The 23,020-nt window shown below is 32.4% G+C and overlaps 5 protein-coding genes across 6 annotated transcripts; 1 reads left to right on the top strand and 4 right to left on the bottom strand.

Annotated features, from left to right (window-relative positions):
• The first annotated feature begins 7,172 nt into the window (after positions 1-7,172).
• On the top strand, positions 7,173-9,476 carry LOC122593213. Of its 2 annotated transcripts, none has more exons than XM_043765592.1 (4): positions 7,173-7,514; positions 8,425-8,639; positions 8,781-8,888; positions 8,983-9,476. In XM_043765592.1, the coding sequence occupies exons 1-4, from the start codon at positions 7,325-7,327 to the stop codon at positions 9,103-9,105; spliced, it is 636 nt and encodes a 211-aa protein (XP_043621527.1). In that variant the 5' UTR covers positions 7,173-7,324; the 3' UTR covers positions 9,106-9,476. The 2 variants fall into 2 exon arrangements, with proteins under 2 accessions (XP_043621527.1, XP_043621526.1); XM_043765591.1 differs by having other exon boundaries at positions 7,177-7,514; positions 8,419-8,639.
• Positions 9,477-9,879: 403 nt separating this feature from the next.
• LOC122593210 (amino acid permease 6-like) lies at positions 9,880-13,772 on the bottom strand. Its single transcript, XM_043765588.1, has 7 exons — positions 13,074-13,772; positions 12,659-12,892; positions 11,741-11,834; positions 11,443-11,657; positions 11,142-11,284; positions 10,794-11,021; positions 9,880-10,401 (listed from the first exon to the last, which is right to left on the bottom strand). Exons 1-7 carry the CDS (start codon positions 13,153-13,155, stop codon positions 9,991-9,993), a joined length of 1,407 nt encoding a protein of 468 aa, XP_043621523.1. The 5' UTR covers positions 13,156-13,772; the 3' UTR covers positions 9,880-9,990.
• Positions 13,773-13,872: 100 nt separating this feature from the next.
• On the bottom strand, positions 13,873-15,537 carry LOC122593212 (probable glutathione S-transferase). The gene is made up of 2 exons (XM_043765590.1): positions 15,160-15,537; positions 13,873-14,315 (listed from the first exon to the last, which is right to left on the bottom strand). Exons 1-2 carry the CDS (start codon positions 15,481-15,483, stop codon positions 13,983-13,985), a joined length of 657 nt encoding a protein of 218 aa, XP_043621525.1. The 5' UTR covers positions 15,484-15,537; the 3' UTR covers positions 13,873-13,982.
• A 1,769-nt stretch (positions 15,538-17,306) lies between these two features.
• LOC122593211 (probable glutathione S-transferase parC) lies at positions 17,307-18,598 on the bottom strand. Its single transcript, XM_043765589.1, has 2 exons — positions 18,194-18,598; positions 17,307-17,856 (listed from the first exon to the last, which is right to left on the bottom strand). The coding sequence occupies exons 1-2, from the start codon at positions 18,515-18,517 to the stop codon at positions 17,512-17,514; spliced, it is 669 nt and encodes a 222-aa protein (XP_043621524.1). The 5' UTR covers positions 18,518-18,598; the 3' UTR covers positions 17,307-17,511.
• A 2,150-nt stretch (positions 18,599-20,748) lies between these two features.
• On the bottom strand, positions 20,749-22,486 carry LOC122593638 (probable glutathione S-transferase parC). Its single transcript, XM_043766064.1, has 2 exons — positions 22,153-22,486; positions 20,749-21,288 (listed from the first exon to the last, which is right to left on the bottom strand). The coding sequence occupies exons 1-2, from the start codon at positions 22,471-22,473 to the stop codon at positions 20,947-20,949; spliced, it is 663 nt and encodes a 220-aa protein (XP_043621999.1). The 5' UTR covers positions 22,474-22,486; the 3' UTR covers positions 20,749-20,946.
• Positions 22,487-23,020: the final 534 nt, after the last annotated feature.

A 23,020-nucleotide genomic window follows, 5' to 3' on the forward strand; every position in this document is an offset into this window, starting at 1 on the left:
TCTACTTTCTGGTGGAAGTGGTTTTATGTCAAAATATGAAGTTTAAGGTTGTCAAACGAATTTTATAACAAAACTGCGCAAAGCTGAGTTTTCCGAACAGATTTTGGTCGACTTCAAATAGTCATATCTTGGTCGATTTTATGAACTGAAAAATAATTTTTCTCCAGAAACGTTTTTGAGATATTAAGATTGTACAGTAAAAAAATTGGATTTTTTTGAAGCTTCGAAGGCCCTTAACTTTTATAAACGTTTTCTGTGCGCAAACAGTGATTTTTCTGACTAGTCTGTAATCATTGAATTTTTAAAAATAGTTAACGTGCCAAATAAATTATGTAAAAATTCATGTAAGTATATAACACTATAAGGTAACAGTAGTTAAGATTTGGAATCTTGAATCGTTCGTTTCATCCTAATAAAAAATAGATAAAGTTACCAAAAATTTCAGTGAATATGTGACTTGTAGCTTAATAATATATAACAAATCAGTTGTGAATATTTTGAAAGTAGCCATATGTGTATTACATCAAATATGGGTTACAATGGACGGTTCTTGACCATGTCCATAATTGTAACTTGTTCATATTTATATGTTGTGTAGATTCTAGCGACCTTGTTGGATTTTCATAACTACTTGCTTGTTGAGGTGAGTTTCGTGGCCCCTTTTTATATTATTTCTTTAGGGGAAAATGATGCTCAAAACACTTTTCATTTCTTTACTATCTGTGCCAAAACTTGTTTGTTTTCATGGACAAATACGTGTAATTATGAAATTGTGTATGCTAGCTTGCTTGTATTGATTTCTTTGATGCAATAGATGTCTTTTGATATCTATTGAAGACTATTGGAAAACTATCGACCAACTTTATACTCCAGCTGGTAGTTGTTGGTATTTAAAGCATGATTGAGTTGTTAACAGGAGTGATGGGGATTGTGTTGTTGGATAACTATGATGACATTGATCAGTATTTAGTACGCTACTACATGTTTATATTTACACTATTGTCTAAACTTGATATATCATGCACAGCAAACTCATCTGTATTACTTTAAACCTACGAACTCACCAACGTTATGTTGACATTTTCGAGCATTCATTTTCAGGTAATAACAATGCTTAAGAAGATTGAGCTTATGGACTTTAGGAAGACCAATAAAGAGATCCTTCATGGACTACTAGATTGCATGTGAAACATTGAACACTATTTGCAATTGTTACTTCTTTGCTATTTGAGGCGTGTTGCCTAGACTTTCCGTTTGTGAAAATTACATTTATTTGAATTTCATTTAGTATGACTCTATTATAAAGTCCATGTGCTATAACTATACCTTTTCGTCATATCCTACGATTCCACCTAAGGTGGGGTGTGACAATGGATGAACCAAATTGGGGGTTTTGCTAGAAATTGAATTATGGTTAATTTTTCCCAATTCCTTAGTTAACCTAGTTGTCATTGAGTTATATAAAGTGTTTGATTATGAAATTGATAAGCTCTTGTGATAAATTGAAGTTATGAGAAAGGATGAATCTTTTGCTAGTTATTGAAAAGATGATGAAAATGGTAGAATGAGCTACCTAGTGTTATTATAAGAATGAAAGTAACTCAATGACAAATGGGTTGGGTTTTGGGTTTAGAAAAGGCTAGTGATTTAGAATGACTAGGTTGAACTAGTCAAGTTGTGAATGTAAGCTTATGCATTTTTTTTCGATATGATTTTAGGTTGAAGCTTGCTTGTGCTTGTTGTTTAGCGTTAGTCTCTTTGTTGCGAAAGAGGTGAGTATATTTCCATACCTTTATGTTTACATTGGGTCAATTACCATGAGATGTGAATGTTCCAAGCATGGTAATTGATTTGGCATGAAGCCCATGTGGGGCATTGTTTATGAGGACTAAGAACCTCCGGGGCCTAAGAATCCCGATAGATATGATTGTTTAGCTCATATGGATCCATATATGCATTGTTTGTGTGCAAGGTGAATATGTAAATATGACATGACGATGCCATAGGTTACATGTGAAAGTCCTTGTACTATGCCTCCTTCGTATTCGTAAATGTATGCAAGTATATTCACTAAGCCTTTGCTTATATTTTAGTTGTTTACACTCTTATAGGTAGTTCCAGAAGAAGGAACTAGTGTTGTTGATTGAAGAAAATTGATTTAGAGCTTGAAGTAATCTTTGGAAGTTCTTGAAGGTATTTAGGTCATCCTTGGATGGATGACAATCTTTTGGTGTAGATACCTAGTTGTCCCTCTCCTTTGGCTCATGGTACATTTGGTTTTGGAGTCATGTTTCTGTAACAATTCTGTAAATGCTCAAGTTGTGAAGTTTTGGAAGTTGGAAATGCCGTATTTGGGAGATAATGGTGCCAAAACGGGTAAATGACCCGTTAGGGTTGACCTTGGATTTATGAAACAAACTATGTTGTAATTGTGTTTGAAATGTGTCTATGAAGTCGTTATAAATCTCTAAAAAGTGTCTTTCAGCTGTTGGCACGAAATTTGATGGTTACGATTTGTTCATGGTTGAAATGAGTTTTAGGGTTGCTGTCTGGTGGTCCACTGCGGCGCAGTGGGGGTGACTTTGCCCACTGCGGCGCAGTGGAATCCCACGGATACAATTTTGGTTCTTCCCACTGCGGCGCAGTGGGAGATGTGTTGAACCCACTGCGGCGCAGTGGGGCTTGTCCAAGTTCTGGCCGAGGATATCCACTGCGGCGCAGTGGGGAGTCCTCGACCCACTGCGGCGCAGTGGGGTATATAAAAAAAAAAAATCTATCTTTTCGGTTTATTGAGTCTAGTCCTTTCAATGAAATACCTCCACCCAATACCTTACACTTTAGCAAATACTTAAATATTTCTCAATCATGCTTGCAAACGGGATAAAACTTGTGTCGCTTAAAGAACATCGCATGGTGAGGCCTAAGCTTTGTAGGTAGTCCGTTTGAGCTTAACTCAAGTGGTTTTGGGAGATGATAAACTCACCATAAGTCAACCATAACATGCAACTTTGACAAAAATTGTACAAATTGAAACTAGTAATGGATGTTTGTGGTACATAAATATAAACTTGTGATAACTTTATCACCTCTCTTAAGCTATACGTATCCAGGGCCGGCCCTGATGCCGGGCGAAAAAGGCGACAGCCGTAGCATCAAAAAAATCGAAAATCTTGAGGGCAACAAAATCTTTTGAGTCGAAGTTATGTAATATTAGGTTTTTTAGGCATCAAAGCCTTGGTATATATTGTTCATTTAAACATAGTTTAAAGGCTAATATTGAAGCAGAAAAAAAAAAAGTCTATGAGTTTTAATGGCGGAAACGTATTGTAGGCGTGAGGAACTGAGGAAGACAACTAGACAAACCAACATGATGCTTTTTTTTTCTTTCATTTTTTAGTTGAAACCCTATACTTTTGAATTTGTTAAATCTAACCCTTCAAACTAAAAAGCTTTTCCATTTTAAACACACAATGTTATATATTTCAGCGTGTTCTTAAATGAACTTAAATATGTTGTCATCTTTATTTTTATTTTTTTTATAACTAGCACGTTACCCGCGCAATGCGGCGGTGATCGTGACGGCGACGATGTGGTGGCAGGTGCGACGGTTGGTGACAGATGAGACGTCGATTGGTGTAGATTATTGATATAAAGGGTTAATGGAGATATTTTAAAAGATAAATGATTAATAGTGTAACGTAATCATTAATGTTAAGGGGTAGTGTAACTGAAAATATCTGAGTGCTAAGTGAAAATATTATATATTTTAAGGGTAGTAGATTAAAATATTACATGGAAAGACATTTTAGACATTTCCCCCATGTAACTTTCAACATTGGGTATTTTCTTTAATAAGTAATATAGATAAAGCATAAACTAGGTGCCTTACTGCTAATCATAAAATAAAATCGAAGCATCACTTTTACACATTGTAAATATAATACTGCTCAGATCCTAAATTTTCTAATTAACTCTATAAAATTATTTTAAGATTTTTGTTTAATTAATTTGATATTCACACTCAAAAAATAATTACATACACATACAAATCATAATAAAAAATATATTTTTAAAAAAATCATACTCCATGTATGTAAAACTCTATTAAACTTATTTTGTGAAAACCCTTAAAGTTATAGAACTCCGGTAAAATATTTCAAATAAAAAACGAATAACGGATTAAAAAAATGGTGTCTAAATTATTTTAGAGTTTGAAATTTTGTAAGATATAGTAATATATCAACATAATATGACTATCTAATTAATGTTTGTAATTATAATTCGACTTGATTATCGACCCATTTTGGTTTTATTTTTATATGGGCATATTCTGGCTATCATGTCCTGAGCATTAGATAACTCAGGACCGGCTTTGTACGTATCACTTTATCATCTTTCTTAAGCTATACGGGGTAGATTTGATAAAGATAATGTCAATTACTTGTAAACATCCTTTAAGATTTAGAAGTTCCGCACTTGATGACTCCTTTGACCAATAGCAAGACCCATTTTATTTTATTTCTTTTTCTTTTGGTGTTATCGATTGCCATTTATATTTCTTATAGAAACTAGATGAAGTGAGCATAAACAAAAGAGTATTATGAGACTAGCTACATATAGATTAAAGTGTATCTAGCATCATGAAATTCCATTATGCAAGGCCTATAACTTTTCTCGAGTTTATATAATTACTCTAATTGTGAGTTGTTTATTCGTAGTCTCTAATATCTTTGCTAGTTCTATTATTTTTCGCAAAAGATATAAATTAAAAACTAGCCATAAAACAAAGAAAATACAATTGATTGCCTATGTAGTACACATTTTAATTTTAATAAGACTTGAATCATAAAGAGTGAAGGGAGTGAGGTGAACCCCCACCCCCCCCCTATTCGCAGCTTCTATCGCCGGGTACACCGGCCCTCGTGGGCGATCCAGCCAAAAAACAAACCAGCGATCGATTCTTATCGCCTAAAACACATTTGACCGAAGTCATTTTTTCAATTTTCAACGCCTATTTTATTTTAGTTGTTTTGTGTTTTTTTTATATTGAATCTATAGTTTATATTTTTTTTTTGTTACAGGTGGAGATATTGTTGAAGATGAAGTCAAATGGGGGGATGGATACAAATGGGGGGATGGATACTATTATATAGGGGTGAGCAAAAATCAAACCGAAAACTGAAAAATTCGAACAAAAGAAACCAAAAAAATCATTGGTTTTGGTTTTATAAAAAACAAAAGTTATGGTTCAGTTTTGGTTTCTAATGAAAAACCAAACCATAAAAACAGAACCGAACCAAAAATATATATTATTTACTTTATATTATATTTATATCGTTTTATTTATTAATTTTTGATAAATATGTTAATATATTTGCATTTTTAGGTGTACATAATAATATCATATATATGTTTTAAGGGTGAAAATACGCAATAAGATTGATTTGCTTTAATAGTTGCATAATTAAACAACGCATAAAAGATATAAATAGTTATATATAAAATTTGTTTGAAGTTTGTACAACTTACTTTTATGAATTTGTTGTCATTGTTGTAATGTTATTGTTACTAATATTGTTTTAATAAACTTATTGAAATTAATTATGGTGTAATTATATGGTATAAACTTATAAACTCTTCAAGCTCAATTTAATCAAAACCACAAGTGGTTAAAAAACCGAACCGAAATAGACCGAAACCGAAAAAACCAAAACTGAAAAAACCGAAAACCAATGGTTTTAGTTTTCAAAAACCGAATTATAACGGTTCGATTTTCGGTTTTAGTCAAAGACCGAGCTAAACCGAACCGTACTCACTCCTAATAATCCCTATCCTAATGTTTGTATATAGAGGATAGGAACTCTGAAAGAAGTTCCTTAAAAAGAAGGTTGAAAAAGTTTGTTTTTGTTATTTTTAGCTTGTTTTTTTGATTTTTTTAATGATACGTGCTTCGCCCATAAGGCTATTAATAAAAAGGTAGCTGATGAGAATGATAAGTATCCAAATGGTTTTCACATGAATCTTTTCATATATATATACATATATATATATATATATATATATATTGGTTTTAGGTAAAATAAAACAAGTATAAAGTAAAACAAATAAAACAATAGGTTTTTGTTATCTGAAAATCACCGTGCATCAATTGCTTCGTGCATCTGCGTGCATCAATTTAATCATGGTCAAGATCTTGTCTTATTTGTTTTACCTTAATACTTGTTTTACAATACCTAACCCCTATATATATAATATACATATATACACAGGTTAAAAATCAAATACATCCGTTATTAAAATGAGAACATGATGAGACACTTAAAAAACTTCATTTTAATGCATTAAAAGGCCATAAAATCAACATAGTATATAACTAATTAATTATCATTATTTAAGTGTTTAACAATACATTGATCCATCAAAATAAAAAAAAATCACGTTTTTTGTTTATGTATCCATCTTGGATTCATATCTATCTATAACCCCTAATAAAACATATTGAATTTTCTAATTTAGGAAATTCAACACTTTTTTATACTCAAAACACCCCTATTTCTTAATCCTAATTTCCTTAATAAAAAAAATAACTCTCTCTTTAAATGTTACATTTGGAAATTATCTAAAATAACGTTAATGATTAAATTACACTATCAGTGTTTTATTTTTTAAACTATCTTCATTAACCTTTTAAACCAGTTACTTTTACATCTATAATCTACACCACTTGATTGAATTGCTTGGGTACCGTGCTAGTTCATCAATAGTCGCTCCCACCACTACACTGTCACTACTACGAGCACCGCAGCATTGTGTGGGTACTGTGCTAGTTCATCAAAATATAGGTTCTATTAAGAATTGCTTTATGTTATTTTCTAACCTATTACACCATTTATGAGAACTATATCCTAAAAAGTAATCGGATAACACCAATAAAACTTTTTACGATACTCTGCTAGTTTTTACTTTTGATCAATACTGTAAAAAATAATTAATAGTGATTGAAAATGCTCTAAAGTCAGAAAGCAACCTAGTAGTATCATGTGGATGAAGTTTTTTTCTTCTTCTTATTATTATTTTTATAAAAAAAAAAGTTTCCAATGATTACCATCAAGTCCCTGGCTCTAAACCATGTACGGGTGTTTTTTGTAGCCACGAATCACTCACATTCCCACCACAAAATATTTAGCAACATTAACTAACACATGAACGAATTTCCACATCTTCACTGCACAACTTCACTTGTTTCTAAGATAAATGATAAACAAACAACAAAACAAGAACATACAACCTATTATAATATCAAAATTTTGAAGAACATTAACAAATGGCTTCCATTAAGATGTTGAAAGCCGGTTTATATCCCTTTTCGGGTGGTTCACAAACATGTTTTCGTAGGAATGAACTGTTTGGTTGCTCTGATACAAGAATTATGGTTAAGTTGAATTCAGCTAATAATATGTTTAGAGTTGCTTGCACGATTCGAAATGGTGATAATAGCAATAATCAAAACAATGGTATAGTAACTTTTCTTTGTGTATTGTTTATGTTTTACTCAAGCTGTAGAAATTTACAGTAGTTCATTTCTAGTTACTATTTATAAGTTACCTTATTGCAAAATTCAGAGGTAGTGGACTGCTTATTTAAGGAAAGTACTGTAAATTAAGATGCCAACATATTTTCATTTTTGTCCTGAAAGAATCGTTGCTTCGATTCTAGCAAGTCATTCAAATATGTTTCTGTGTATCATTTAGGTCACATGTCATAGTGCTGAGTTAGTAACATGTCATACCAATGTAATCTTATATGCTATCAGTCAAACAATAAGTTGGTATGTTTATTATAGGATTCATTTCATTAGAATGTGTCCAACTTGCTACGTTTCATATATTTTGATGCACTTAACCCCCTTTATTATAACGCCAGCCCTCTTTCTTTGTATTTTTGCAAAATTTTGTACAATTATTATCATGTAAGAGGTTAATGTGTTTAGGTTAATTAGCACGAGTATGTTGTATAATATACTCGGTATAGGATGATAAAGCATGATCAGATAGAGTATTGTTATAGCTTTACCGAAAACAGAACAAATTTGGTCTCTCCTAGTTGCTACTTGGGAGTAGTTATGAACAATAAATGGAAGTCCATTATCTAATTTGTACTTTGAAAATGTGGATAACAGATACCTATATAGAAGTGTATTCTAGATTTAGTTTGATGAAACGGAATCTGTGAGTGTGAAAGTTTACCTATGCATTCTGTGAAATCATACGTTGTTAGACTCTGCCTGTTATCATTCATGCTTCTAAAGGTTCTGACAACCTGTGGCAGTTAACGATTTAGGTTGAATGAGGATATTTTTTTTTATGGTTTTTGATTTGATTACCTAAACTTGCATGTTTTCTTTTCTGTTATTATAAGGTGAAGAACCCCCAGAGTCTTTATTTATGAAAGAATTGAAGCGACGGGGTATGACTCCCACTTCATTGCTTGATGAAAACTGGACGACTTCCAATGAGGAGAGTATGTATAAGGAAGACGATGGGAATATTTCAAATAGGAATACTGTAATAAACGATCTTGAAAAAAGCCTACTCAATCAAAGGGAGCAATCCATGGCCTTGAACAGCGAGGGCCTTGAGGTTGATTCTTATATTTTTACTTTTGATGCCTTTAGGATTTCAACCAAGTCTTTTTTTGTAACTAAATGCAGCCATTATGTCGGTCTTGTATTGCTCCTCTTTTTGTTATTTACAAGACATCGTCTTCTTTCTGCATTCCAGGGCTTGATTCCACGTGCTAACATCTTGCTAAGGCTTGGAGGAACATTCTTCCTAGCATTTTGGCCACTGATACTTGTAAATGTTGCTTTCTTCTCTGCTATTTACCTTGTAAGTATTTTTGACCCATTATGATGTTTTTCCTTCAGTTTTTTTTTTTCCCTTTAACTAGCGATCATCCTTGACTTCTGTTTCGCCTCTGCAGTACTTCGGACCAAAATTTGTCCATGATGGTTCCACAAAACTGATACAGCTACCTCAGTACATCGATCCATATACTCTTCTAGAAGATGAACCGCTGTCCCAAACTTCACCAATGTTAAATTGATGTGCAGTAAGAATTTTCATGCACATCAGGTTCCTGTAAACTTGTTTGAAAATACATATATATTTTGTTGTACTTTTCTGTTTTTCTTTTCATTTTAGTTCTAAAAATTATGGTTATGGTCGGCAATCACTGCGCAAATTTTAAACCTATGGTCGATAGATGTCTCATATACTGCATGGAAGAGTTGCATCATTTGACAGCTACATCATTCACATTGCAAGTTTGGTGCTAAGAGTTTGTGTAACTGGTTACGGACTTCATTCCATGAAAGTGAAGATAGTAAATTATAAATGTAACTAGCTTTCTCAGTGTTCTTATATTCTACTACGTTGTTCCAAAAAGTTCTTTATATATAATAAATCTCTTTGTCATAAGAATTCTTTCGTGAATGCTTGTAAGTACAATTTTCTGATTGTATATGTATCTTCAAAAACATCTTAAAGAGTGGCCAACGACCTACCTCCAAGGTGGCCTGGTGATTAACATCTTGAAATTCATAAGAAATCTCAGGTTTGAATCCCGTTAAAGGTTTAAAAACGGGATTGGGATACCCGGGTTAGGCACTTAGGCTGTGTGCATCCCAGTCAAAAGACTTGCCCTCCCCAAATGTGATTTTAAAAAACATCAACAACCATTTAACCTTTGATATAATGTTAAGTATCATGTAAATGAGTTAATTAAGGTTCGAGTCATTTTAGTTGGATGATCAATCAAGATAGTTTATCGAAAGGAATTTGATATACACACTTAGTGTTTTCCTAATAACAACAATTCTTGGTATGCTAGTCTACCGAAAAGCATCAAATTTTGAGAATTTAACAAATGCATATTACATCACATCTGGGATATCCTTTATACAGAAGGAAGAAAAAAAGGTTTCAGAGTCTAAGACACCGAATGGAACAGCTTGAAGGACTCAACTGACACAGCGAGTCCTCGGATAGAACCAGCTGCAGCAACAAGTGATACAATCAAACATGCCATGCTTAATACTTTCATCCAAATCCAGGTGAAAGAATTCTTTTGAATCTTTGCTTGGGAAATATACATCTCTATTGGGAAATAAACTGTTAGTGGCCAGAATGTAGTAGCACCGATAAGCCCAAGAAAACTATTGAAAAACGGAAAGATCATGGACACCAGTGTTGCTAAAACCACATATGTTGACCTCCATGTCAACCTGAAGATGTTTAGCTTTAATTTACCAATCGAGTATTCTCTAGTTATTAATTTGTTTTGAGGCCATTTTTCTTTGCTCCAGTCTTCCACGAATGCAAAGAATGGCTGGATGTACACCTACATAAGTAAATTCATGAGGTTTAGGATGTTCTCTTTGAATAATTTTCATTTAGAGGTGGCAAGTCAGGCGGGTTGGGTAATGGGTTAAAATATGGGTCTATCTGAAACACTTTTATGTGAATTTTTTTTATATCATTTCAAAAAAGCATAAATAAGTGTGTAAAATATGATAAAAAAATATTATTTCAATAAAAAAATGCTAAATATCTTGAATACACAGCTATTTAAGAGGTTGTACCCATTATAACTAAAATTTTGAATTTTGTCTTGTTTGACCCATTTTCTATTTAGCTGATAAAGTTAAAGAATTGACCGACCCGAACCAACCCGTTTATAACTAAACAAGTCGACATTACCACCTCTAACTTCTTTGATTAGAAACTCTTTACCTGGTAAGCTCCTAGAAGATGAATTACAATGCACAAGTTACCGAAGTCAATAAGCCAAAATGGCTCATAAAATCCAAACCCAGTCAAGTAATTTCCAGGTGCATCGTTACCAAATGCTGCATAACCAAGTGTACCACATATCATGTAGAATAAGGTGGAAGCCGAGACCCCCACAGTAGATGCCCTTTTCATGACTTTGTTTTCCGGAGGACTGGATCTAAGTGTGTCCTGCATTTGTAAATTTTTATTAGCAGAGTTGATACATACATATATGTAATATATCTAGACGTAAATCAGCGTGTATATATATATATATATAGAGCGAGAGAGAGAGTAAGAGGGAGATGCCTGTATCTCAAGGAGGACCGGACAGAAAGAATAGGCAAAAGCAATATCTCCAATGGCCGAAAAAGTGCTCCACATTTTCTCAACACTTGGCATATCTTTCCCAACTGGTATTCCTGTTAAGCTTGTTCTCGGGTGCCCACCTTCTTTACAAGACCAAAAAACACAGATGAAAGAAACAAGTTTAGTATAAGTCCCAAGTTTAGGTGATCTTAAGTGCTGGATCTTTATTTATAAAATTTATTAAATTTGTTCTGAATTTGGTAATTCGATAAGAAAAGGCAAACTTTGTAGAGACGCTGACCTGCAATTTTGGCAATGGAGAGAGCAATGCCAATGGAAGCATAGGTAAACGACATGATGGTCGCGACAATGGAGATGAGTGAGAGCTTGTGAAAGTTTGGAATTTGGCTTAAAACAATTTCTATAATACCAAATATTAATAAATACGAGTTGTTCAATGTGTGACACCCATTGTGTTGGCCGCTCTTATGGAAACAGTTTGAACGGTTAATTGCCCTGATGAGCCAAATTCAAATGAAGAGTCAGAATAGTTAAAACTCATACACAACAGAATGTAAGTATATCGTTATAGAGCTTACGCCATGGATATGGCGGCAGTGATGGTATATCCAATGGTAGCACCAATAAGAATTCCATACTGAGCTATTCCGCAGAATTTGTACTGAAGTCCTCCTGTGATCAAATGTATAGAGAATTTTGGTAATGGACTTTATACACATGTTTTAGGTTCATGAAATATATCTGAAGACATAAATATTCAAAAGGGCAGCATATACAATATTATAACAAGGCCATTTAAGTTTGTCCTTTGAACATACAAAAAATTTGCTGTTTAAAAAAACTTGCTACTTTTGACCAACTTTCATGGCGCTTACTCTAGGAAAGTGATGATGCCACAGACAGAATGAGCCATAGTTAACTTTAGGACCATGGTGTTTTTTAAGATTACATGGGGGGGCTTCTTAGTCCACTAGAGAGAACTAGACAACAAATATGACTTATGTTTGGTGAAAGTCTTTTAGTGGACTCATGTCATAACTCATGATCATCTAATAATACAGTAAACTAGAATCTTAGCTCCCATTTTCATGGTTGTATACTTTTTTATTTCTATAGAATATTAAAAGATTCTTCAACATGTTTCACATTAAGTGTTAATTTATAAAGCACCCATGTGTTTTAATAGAAAGAATGTTAAATAATATATAAAAAAAAAACAGAGTAAAAGCACCATAGAATAATGTATATGCAAGTGCTTACTAAAGCTGTTAGTCTTTTTTTAACTTTATAAATACTATTCCCTCGTGTAAAAGAAGTTAAAATATGTCAATTTGTTTGTCTACCTTCTAAGTCATGTTTGTATTAAGCATAATTTTCTGTAGAGTCCAATAATTTTTCCAGGAAACAAAGAAGAACCAACTTTGATACCATAAATATAAATGCATAAGCGCGCAAATTTTGTTTAATAGAAGGATAAATATGTAAAACCGACATACCAAGATTAGCTTTGACTGCTTGCATATAATTGTAGTTTCTTGCACCGGTTACAGGATCAGGGGACCTGTAGCAGTCTGAAAGCAAGAGGCAAGTGAACCAAGTAATGACTGCAAAGATCATAAGGGAAGCGGTTCCGGCAATCCAACCCAATTGTCCAAAACACCAGGCTAGTGACAACACTCCGGATCCTATAACTGCTGTTATGATGTGTGCACTTGCACTCATTAAGGTCCCTTCAAAACCACAATAGTTTTAAAAGTTAGCTACTTTGATGAACCCATATTTACTAAAGAAATTAATTATAGTTAATAACTTAAAACTTAATTTATTTATGCATGCCTACTGTTTCTCGACGGCCAAGAGTAAATATTCCTGGCCGTTGAGAAACAATATAACCATGCTTCATGTCATTACCAGTTCTCTTTATTCTTCCATCGTCATCATATAGATCGTTGGAGTCTCCTTTTTCCATCGATAAACTTAATTGTTTCTGCATTTCTTTGTGTGTGCTTCACTTAACAAATTAAGAAATGCAATGGCAAGGAACATATTGGTGTCAATGTAGATATTAATAGGGGAAGAAAGCATAATTAATTAAGTGGATGTGGCTGATGAAAACACTACCAAAATGCAACTTTGTGTTAAAGTGTGTGTTAAGGAGTGTGTTTGGTAGTTACTCTTACTTTATGAGAAAAATATATATATATATACATAACATTAATAATCACACATTTCATTTGACTTATTATTGAAAGCTCGAAATTTACTAATGGAGATCCTACTTAGGTTTCCACTTCAATTTCAGGTCCATTTGTTTTTAAAATGACGGTCTTAACTCACTCAAATTTATTTATTTTTTTCTTTTTTTCAATCATTGCCTAAATAATTACTATTTGTGACAATTTTAATAGTAGTTTTCTAACAACATTCCACCATACTTTAATACATAGTATATATATTTCATGCAAACGTGACGATAATTTCCATCAAACTATCAAAGTAAGAGGCCCCACCCAACTACCATACACACCACAAAAGATTTAGTCTACATTGGCGTCTCCAATGACGTTCAAAGGTAAAAACGGCCCGACAACTTTATTTAAAACTGACTTTGGTATAAATTAATAGTTCGAGATGGCCTTATGACAATGTTAAAGTCAAAGTCAGCAGTCAACAAAACTGTCTGCCGGCACCTCTAATGGGGTCTCTTAACTGAAATTAACAAAATATTTTTAATATTAAAAAGTTATTTCGGGCGATACAAATTCTGTAGTGCGTAGTAGCTAGGCAAGCTAGTGATCACTAGCTAGTGACCTTGTTTAATTAATTCTTCTGCATTTCTATCAAAAGGTCGTAACACTTTTGAGGATCAGGGAGTGTTTTAGCGACACTTTCTTTTTCCATGCACCTTTTAACCCAAGAAACCAGCTTTGGACATTCTTTCTCAAAATCTATTTTCGCAATCTTCTCCAATGCATAAAAACACCAGCTAAAGGGTATCAATGAGATGTCTGCATACCCAAAGCTCTCCCCAATCAAATACAGCTTATCACCGAGTTGTGTGTCCAATACCTTCAAGGAATCTACGAATTCTTTCTTTGCAACTTGTTGATCATCTCCTTTTGTCGTCCATATCTTCTTCCCACCTTCATAGATCTTTTGAAGTAACAAAAACAACTAAATTAATAAGGTTGGCAGTCCTATAAAGGTGTAACCCAATATCATACCTAATCGATCCATTGTACATACGGAACATGAATGTTTAGCTTTGTACGTATGTTATACACCAAAAATAGGGGTAATTAGAGAAAGAAACTAAAAATTAAGCCGAACCGAATAGACAAAAATTGATACATCAGAACTGACCCAAAATGTTATATTTTATATTATGTACTATGAGTAATCAATCTGTATACAGTATACTGATTAATTACACATAGTACATATTATATAATATTCCATGCATTTTGGGTCGGTTCTGATGTGACAATTTCTATGATTATTTTTCACCTCAAGTTGTATGATTATTTTTACTACATATAGTTTACGTAGAATCAATGAGAAATAACATAAAACCGTGCACATGCAATATATATACATGTGCACCTATGTTTATAATACAATAGTTTGTATATATATATATATGTGAAAAATAAATTTAAAAGGGGGCAAAATGTTTAAAATTTATAAAAAAAATTTATAAATCTATAAAAAAAATTTAAAATACATGACAAAATTCAAATTTTAAGAATACTTTCCCCCCTTAGTATCGTCCCTGTATGAACCCCATTTCTATAATTTCGTTTGAGGCCTCATAAACTTTATCCAAACTTTTTGGTTAAACTGCTTTTCTTCAAAACGAATGACAAGAAATAAAAATGTGTTAGTAACACGACACTTTTCAGTGTCTCACTTACTACTACATAAAAAAGTTACATTATTATTATATATCAAATATGTAGATGTAAATAAAAGTTTGAATATACGCAAATTAGATTACCTTCTTATCAATGAAATCAGCCCAAAATCTAGCTTGAGCTCGGAGATAAGGATCAGAAGGCAACAAGGATGGAGACTTGTCGTTCCACGCCTCATCGATATATTGAACAATGATGTTGGATTCACACACGGGTTTGCCATGATGGATGAGAATCGGTATTTTCTTGTGAACCGGGTTCATCTCAAGGAGCAATGAGCTTTGGTTTGGAAGGTTTTCTTCACGATATTCATAATTGACACCTTTTTCGGCAAGAGCAATTCTGGCCCTCATACCAAAAATACTGGCCCAAAAGTCTAACAGAATTACATCTTTAAAACCCTCCATTTTTATTTAAATGCGAATTATAGCTATGAAGTTGAAGTGATTACAGCAGGTGTTGGTCTTTGGTATTTAAATGAAGTGAAAGACAACGTTCAAAAGAAGTTTGACTCAATGATTTTACAAATTGCTCAAATATTGGAATTTTGATGTCACTGCTTACGTACGTAATCAGAATTAGCTATAATATAGTGTGGTGTCAAAAACTTTCGATAAATTTTGAAAAGAAAAACAACAAAAATTTAAGGTTACTAATAAAAATGAGAAAAATTTTCAAGAATTAATTAACTAATTAGCGAGCCTGCGTCAATATTTAGTAATGCTAGAATCAGTGCAACAATCTTCCTCCGCCATTACCACCGACGGCTTCTTTGGCTGCCTCAAATAGCTCTTTCAGCTCTGTCCACACAATTATAGGGCTTCCCCGCTGAAAATAGTGAGATAAGAAAAGGTTTATGTGAGAACCATTTGAATTGAAAAACCATTAGAACTTATATGTGAATGGTATATATGAACACGTTCGTTCACATATGAATAATCAAATTATACTTATAATTATTTATGTTGATACGTAAATATTTCTCACATTAATCTTATCCGAAATATATAAAATACTAAAATTTGAAACGATTAAGATTTAAAAGATAAAATAAAATACTAAAATGGCCATCGAGATTTAATTTTGATGAAACGATTAAGATTTATAAGAAAAATTTGAACCGTTGATTAAAGTTTGATCATCAGGGTCATTGAAGATAAAAGATTTTTTTCCTTTTATTTTAATTACTACCCTAGGTATATTTGGGGTAACCACATATATTTTCTCATGGAGGGTTTAAATTGATGATCTATTTGGCAAGAGTCTCATTAATTAGCGCAGACTAGATTAATACAGCGTAAGCTAGATATCTTCATATTCATGAATAATACTTCACAGCTTAAAATATGATTTTTTGTCATATGTATGGAATACTGCTCTTGAAATTTTTTGTTATCATAAATTCTATGTACATTAATTAAACTTTGTAGTATATAAATATAGTTATATTTAGTTTGTTATATAAAGTATTAATTTATGGATTATTGTTTTTTACACAAACTAGGTATTTTATCCCGCGCGATACGTGTATTGTTATAAGTTATTGTTCAATTAGTGTTGATTTAAATGTTTTGATGTAGATATATACAATAACAAATATTTGTTTAATTAGTTCAATGTGGTTGTTCTTATTAATTTCGTGAATATAAATAAAACAATGTTAAATATGGGTATAATATATCACTATCAAAATGTTATTAAAGATAAATATGAAAACAATTTATGTTTACACTTGAATATTTTCAAAATGTTCATTGGGCATTATGGAGGTTTTTACCAACTAAGTTGATAAACATTTCCTTCAACCTTAATCATAATAATAAGAACATATATAAAAATTAAAGAGAAAAGTCCTCCATGTTTATAAAAAAATTTAAAAAAAAAAAACTTATATTAAATAAAAAAGAAAATTGCTTTTACATGATCACCAAGAAAAAGATAATAAAAAAAAAACTAAATTAATATATCAAATGATAAATATGATATAGTTAGAGTTTATAATACGTAAGATTGAATATAACTATTTTGAAAACTAAATATTTTTCAGTTTTAAAAGTATATTTTAAGTTTATACAGTTTATGATTTTTTTTTCTTTTGAATTTTGTAAAAGACATATATAAAATAGAAATAAATATTGTCAAAAATTATAAAGATGTCACATAGGATAAAAACTTATGTGGTAAATTTTAAAAATAGTTTTAAACTTGAAGAGACCTTTAAAAGGCTAGGTTAACTACTGTTCTAATAATAATTATATAGATGAACAAATGACACACATTTATATAAGTTGATACATAGATCATCTCAAATAAACAATAAACGTACAAACTAACAGTAAAAGACACATCAAAGTATCTTTTTTCCTTATTACATTGATTACTCATTACCAACCTTAACACGGAATATATCATGTAGTAATAATTATAATTAGCTACTAGTGACCTTGTTTCTTCTGCCTTCCCATCAAAAGGTCATAAAACTTTTGAGGATCAGGAATAGTTTTAGCGACACTTTCTTTTTCCATGCACCTTTTAACCCAAGAAACCAGCTTTGGACATTCTTTCTCAAAATTTATATTTGCAATCTTCTCCAATGTATTAAACCACCAGCTGAAGGGTATCATTGCGATATCGGCATACCCAAAGCTCTCTCCAATCAAATACGGCTTGTCACCGAGCTGTCCTTCCAACACCTTCAACGAATCTACGAATTCTTTCTTTGCAACTTCTTGATCATCTTCTTTCGATGTCATCCATATCTTCTTCCCACCTTCATAAATCTTTGAAACAGCAATAACAAATTAATATATATCATTGACAAACAGATTTTCACATACTGGTTACTTTACCTGAAATTAGAATTGGATATACGAACAAATGTTGCTGAAACAATTTTGTCGTTATAAAAAAGGTATTATATGTTATACACCAAAAGTAAAGGTGAAAAAGAAATAGTTTGTCGTTTAGCTTAGGAGTAGTAAGACTGTGATACTTTCATCAACTACGTAACGAAAAGACTTTGAAAGTCAAAATAAAATAATTAAAATGGGACGGATAGAGTAGTGTTCTGCAATGGTAAATAAGGTTTTAAAGTTATATATAAATTAGATTAATTACCTTCTTGTCAACGAAATCAGCCCAGAACCTAGCTTGAGCTCGGAGATAAGGATCAGAAGGCAACAAGGATGGAGACTTGTCGTTCCAAGCCTCATCGATATACTGAACAATGATGTTGGATTCACACACGGGTTTGCCATGATGGATGAGAACCGGTATTTTCTTGTGAACCGGGTTCATCTTAAGGAGCAATGAGCTTTTGTTTTGAAGGCTTTCTTCATGATATTCATAATTGATACCTTTTTCAGCAAGTGCAATTCTGACCCTCATTCCAAAAACACTAGCCCAAAAGTCTAACAGACTTACATCTTTTGAACCCTCCATTTTTATTTTTGTATCAAATGAAATATAACTGTAAATTCGTACAAAATGCGAATTGAAGCTGTGAATTTGAAGTGATCATCAAGTGTTGGTTTTCGGTATTTATATATGTAAATTAATAGGCAAGTGATCTAAAGTCAAATGTTTGAAAGAAGTTTGAAGAAGTTCCTAAAGGTTTCTACATGGTACTCTTTGTTGGAATTTTGATGTCACTGCTTACGCAAACATATATAAAGTACTTGATTTTTTTTACCCGCACGATATGCGGATGTTAATCAATAAATGTTTATTTGTAATGATGGATGAGAGTGCGGATGTTAATTAATAAATGTTTACTTGTAATGATGGATGAGACGTGTTATAAAAAAAAGTTAATGATGACTAAAAGTTTACTTAAAATTAGCTAGAGCACAATCCTATTAATGACATTGGGTATTATGCGTAGCAGTTTCATAGTTTTTTAAAAATTGTCATGACGTTTTTAATTTTATATAATGACTACATATAAAATGATATGATCTCTATACATAAAAATAGTTAATAATTGTACAAAATATTAATTGATTTATTAATGATCATTTTCTCGTACAAAATATTAATTGATTTAGCAATGATGACTTTCTCGTGATTTAGTTTGCCAAAACTAAGCGATATTGTAGCTTAGTTGTTAAAAGAGAACCAAAATTCTAGATAACCAAATAAACTGTATTAATTTATCATATATCTTTACCAAATTTAGATCTAGTGCATCCAATTTTAATACAGGGGGTGTTTTTTTTTTAAATACGTACCTACATTTTAATATATTTTTCTTATTTAAAACTTAGTAATTTATTTAATTTAAGATAAATATAGCAAAAAAATATGGAGATATCACGTAAAACAAAATCCTATGTGGCAATGTTTAAAGCTAGTTTTAAATTGGAAGAAGGCTTCAGAATGTTAGGATTCTTACTGTTTTAATAATTATATAGATAAGTTTATGATTAGTTTAATCAATAATTAAATACGGCTAGACTTGTGGTATGGTGTCAAAATTTGTCATTAAACTTTGACATGGATTTATGGTGTCTGTTAATTGGTTAAAAAAGGAAAAAAATCAAATTAAATTCCAAGAATCAAGCAATATTATAAGTATATGTATGTCCAGCTTTTTATCAATAATTTCACGGAAAAAAATAAATTAAAATCTACCGTTAGTTCCTAGTGCTGTTTTAATTTACATTAGCTTTTTTTTATAAATTTTTTTTTCTTAATTTCTTCCATAAATTAAAAGTTCTCGCCGGAGATGGTCTCCATCGTCGGAGGATCATGGTGGTGGTCGGAGATAATCATGATGGTGGTGGTGGTCGGAGATGGAAAGAAGAAGGAATAATTCAAAGGCTCGATCTTCATGTCCGAGAAGGATGAATGTCTTTTTTTTTTTACCTATGGTGGAACCTGAAAGCCAAAGCCGGCTCCTAGGGTAGGCAGCCTAGCCCAAGCTGAGGGCCCAATACTCAAGTGGGCCCAAAAGCACTTAACTCTTTAGCTTTGGATTTATGGAGGTAACAAGATCACAAAGGCCGAAGTTTGATTACATAGTTAGGCCCAAACAAATGGGATTTGTTTCCTTTGAACATAAGACACTGGGATTTTTAACAATTTGTTTTAGTTTCTTTACTTTATTTTAATTAAAAATTGGATTTAATTCCATTATTTTAGATTGACTTTCAGGTATGAATGCATGGAAACTATAGTTTATAATCTTTAACCATATTTATTTGTTATATTATTTTATTGAATTATTGTTATTATGTTTATATTATATTATTGACTTTTTTTAATTTTTAGATTATAATTTTAGGGGGCCTTTTTTTGTGTGCCTTGGGCCTTTTTTTTTTAAAGCATTCTCGGAGACGGGCCTACTAATAGCACCTCTTTATCTTAAACAAGGTCAAGTTGTCTGCATCTCAACCTGCGTCATACATAATCGAATACGGTATTGGGACATAAACTTATGCAAGACGACATTGCATGATGCTTACTAGGTGCAACTAAGAAATACTAGTAATAAATTGTAAAATGGTTTAATGAGAGAGATGTGAACTTATTTCTCGTTTGATGGTTTAATCGTAGAAGGGTGTAAAGTTAACTAGACTAATTGGAATTGTGAGCCAAAAATGTGATAGCGAATACGAATACCACTCAAATAAAACATCACATTGCGACAGATAAGACTCAACACAAATTACTTCCAATTAAGACCAATTTACTTGTAAGTTAACTGAAACATTTATAAATTAACAAGTACTCTTAACAAAAAGTATTCGATTAGGACCAAATTACTAGTAAATTGAAAGTTCGAAACAACCATACGAGCTAGACACAACCAAGTATCTTATTCTTATTACTTTTACTATCCTAGCTCATTACCTCAGTACGGTGTAGTATTAGTGACCTTGTTTCTTCAGTGATTCCATCGCCAACTCGTAGAACTTAAGGGGATCAGGAATAGACTTGGAGACGCTCTCTCTTTCCATGCACCTTTTAATCCAGGCAACCAACTTTGGACATTCGTTTTCTATACTCATATTCGCCATCTTTTCCAGTGTATAAAACCAGAAGCTAAACGGTATCAATGCGATATCTGCATACCCAAAACTCTCCCCGATCAAATACTGCTTTTCACCAAGCTGCCCTTCCAACACCCTCAACAAATCTATGAATTCCTTTTTTGCAACTTCCTGCTCTTCTCCTTTTGAAGCGGATATCCTCTTCCCAGCATCATATAACTTTATATAATTAACAAAACAAAAGTAAATATCATAAACAAAAGATCTACAGGGGTTCCTATCCAATTACCTTTTTTTTTTAAGTAAAAAAGAGGTGCCATAGCAATTATTTTTTGATCAAATCTTCATTTGTTATGTAACGGGCCAGAAAAATCAGATTTAAAATTTTTATGAGTATAAGAGGTGATGTTGGCTTGGAGGTCATGGGATCGAATCTTGTATTCCCCATTGACCCCGGACATTTACCTCTTTAGCGTAAAATGGGCTCCCTTTGGGTGTACCAGCAGTGTAAAGTGTCTCGAAACCTGAGCATACTGTCCGTTTGGATGTCACTGCTCAGCTCGCTGGAACGACCTTCCCATCCGCCGTTAAAAAAAAAAAAAAAGAAGGTGGAACTAAATTGAAGGTAAGGGTAGTCCGGTCTACGGGTCTGTTCAACTCATTAGTGCTTTCATTATTAGTGCCATGATTAAAAAAATATGAAATACTGATCAATGTAGCTAATTTAAAATTTTAAAACATTGTTATAGCAATAAAACATATAAAGGCGTATATTGTGCAACCGAATGGAAAATAGGAACCACTAAAAGTGCCAAAAAACACTTAAAACTGCTTAAATAGCCGAAACCCTTACAAATCATAATACGTCGTATAATAATCTAGCTAGTCGTTATTATTACTTTGAGTCGATAAAAGGCTCGTTTTAAAATATTTGTGTTACGGACACTTTTACAACCTCTTGACATTAGAACAAGTGAGGTTAAGTGGAAAAGCATGCATAAATCCTCAATCCTAAGAACTTTGAGATCTAACAATTGCTCTAGCAGGAAAAAGTCATAAAAACATACAAATTAAATAAGGTACCTTCTTGTCAATAAAGTCAGCCCAAAACCTGGCCTGAGCTTTGAGATAAGGATCAGAAGGCAACAAGGTTAAAGACTTGTCATTCCAGGCCTCGTCGATATACTGAACAATGATGTTGGATTCACATATGGGCTTACCACCATGAATGAGAACCGGAATTTTTTTGTGAACTGGGTTCATCTCAAGGAGGAGTTGACTTTTATTGGCCAAGTCCTGTTCTTTGTACTCATAGTTCACACCCTTTTCAGCCAAAGCAATTCTGACCCTTATACCAAACACACTAGCCCAAAAGTCTAACAGTACTACATCACAACTTTCCATTTTTATTTCTTTAAGAAATTTGACACTGTGAAGTGTAGTAATGGTGGTTCATATTTATAGGAAGTCTAGGCGGTTTAATAAATGAGGTAACGTGGCGATCTTGCTTGTCGTTTTCATGACTTTTTTAATGTATAACTTAACAATAGATAGTCCTTTGAGTTTTAGTCAATGTTTGAAAGTTCAAACTTTTACATAGGATCATATGTTCAACCCTTGGAAGAACATATCTTTTACGCTTGGATATACAGGTTTAAGTTTGAAGGGACATGATTGCCTTATTAATTATCATAGGGGTTTTCCCTCATTGTGTATTTAAAATAGGTATTTTTATTTCGAGAGACCTCTCTCTAACACGGACTCGGTTAAGACAATGTATGTTAGATCTCTCGCTGTCGAATCGCGACACAAAGTTTACAACGAAATTCACCTTTTAAAAAAAAAACTAACAAAAGATAAATGAATATAAAAATGCTAGATTAAATCGGACGCAAATTGTAAATTATTATTATTTATACTATCTCTTTATGCTTTCATACAAATTGTTAAA

The sequence above is a fragment of the Erigeron canadensis genome, chromosome 3 (assembly GCF_010389155.1).
Source record: "Erigeron canadensis isolate Cc75 chromosome 3, C_canadensis_v1, whole genome shotgun sequence".
NCBI lineage: Eukaryota > Viridiplantae > Streptophyta > Magnoliopsida > Asterales > Asteraceae > Erigeron > Erigeron canadensis.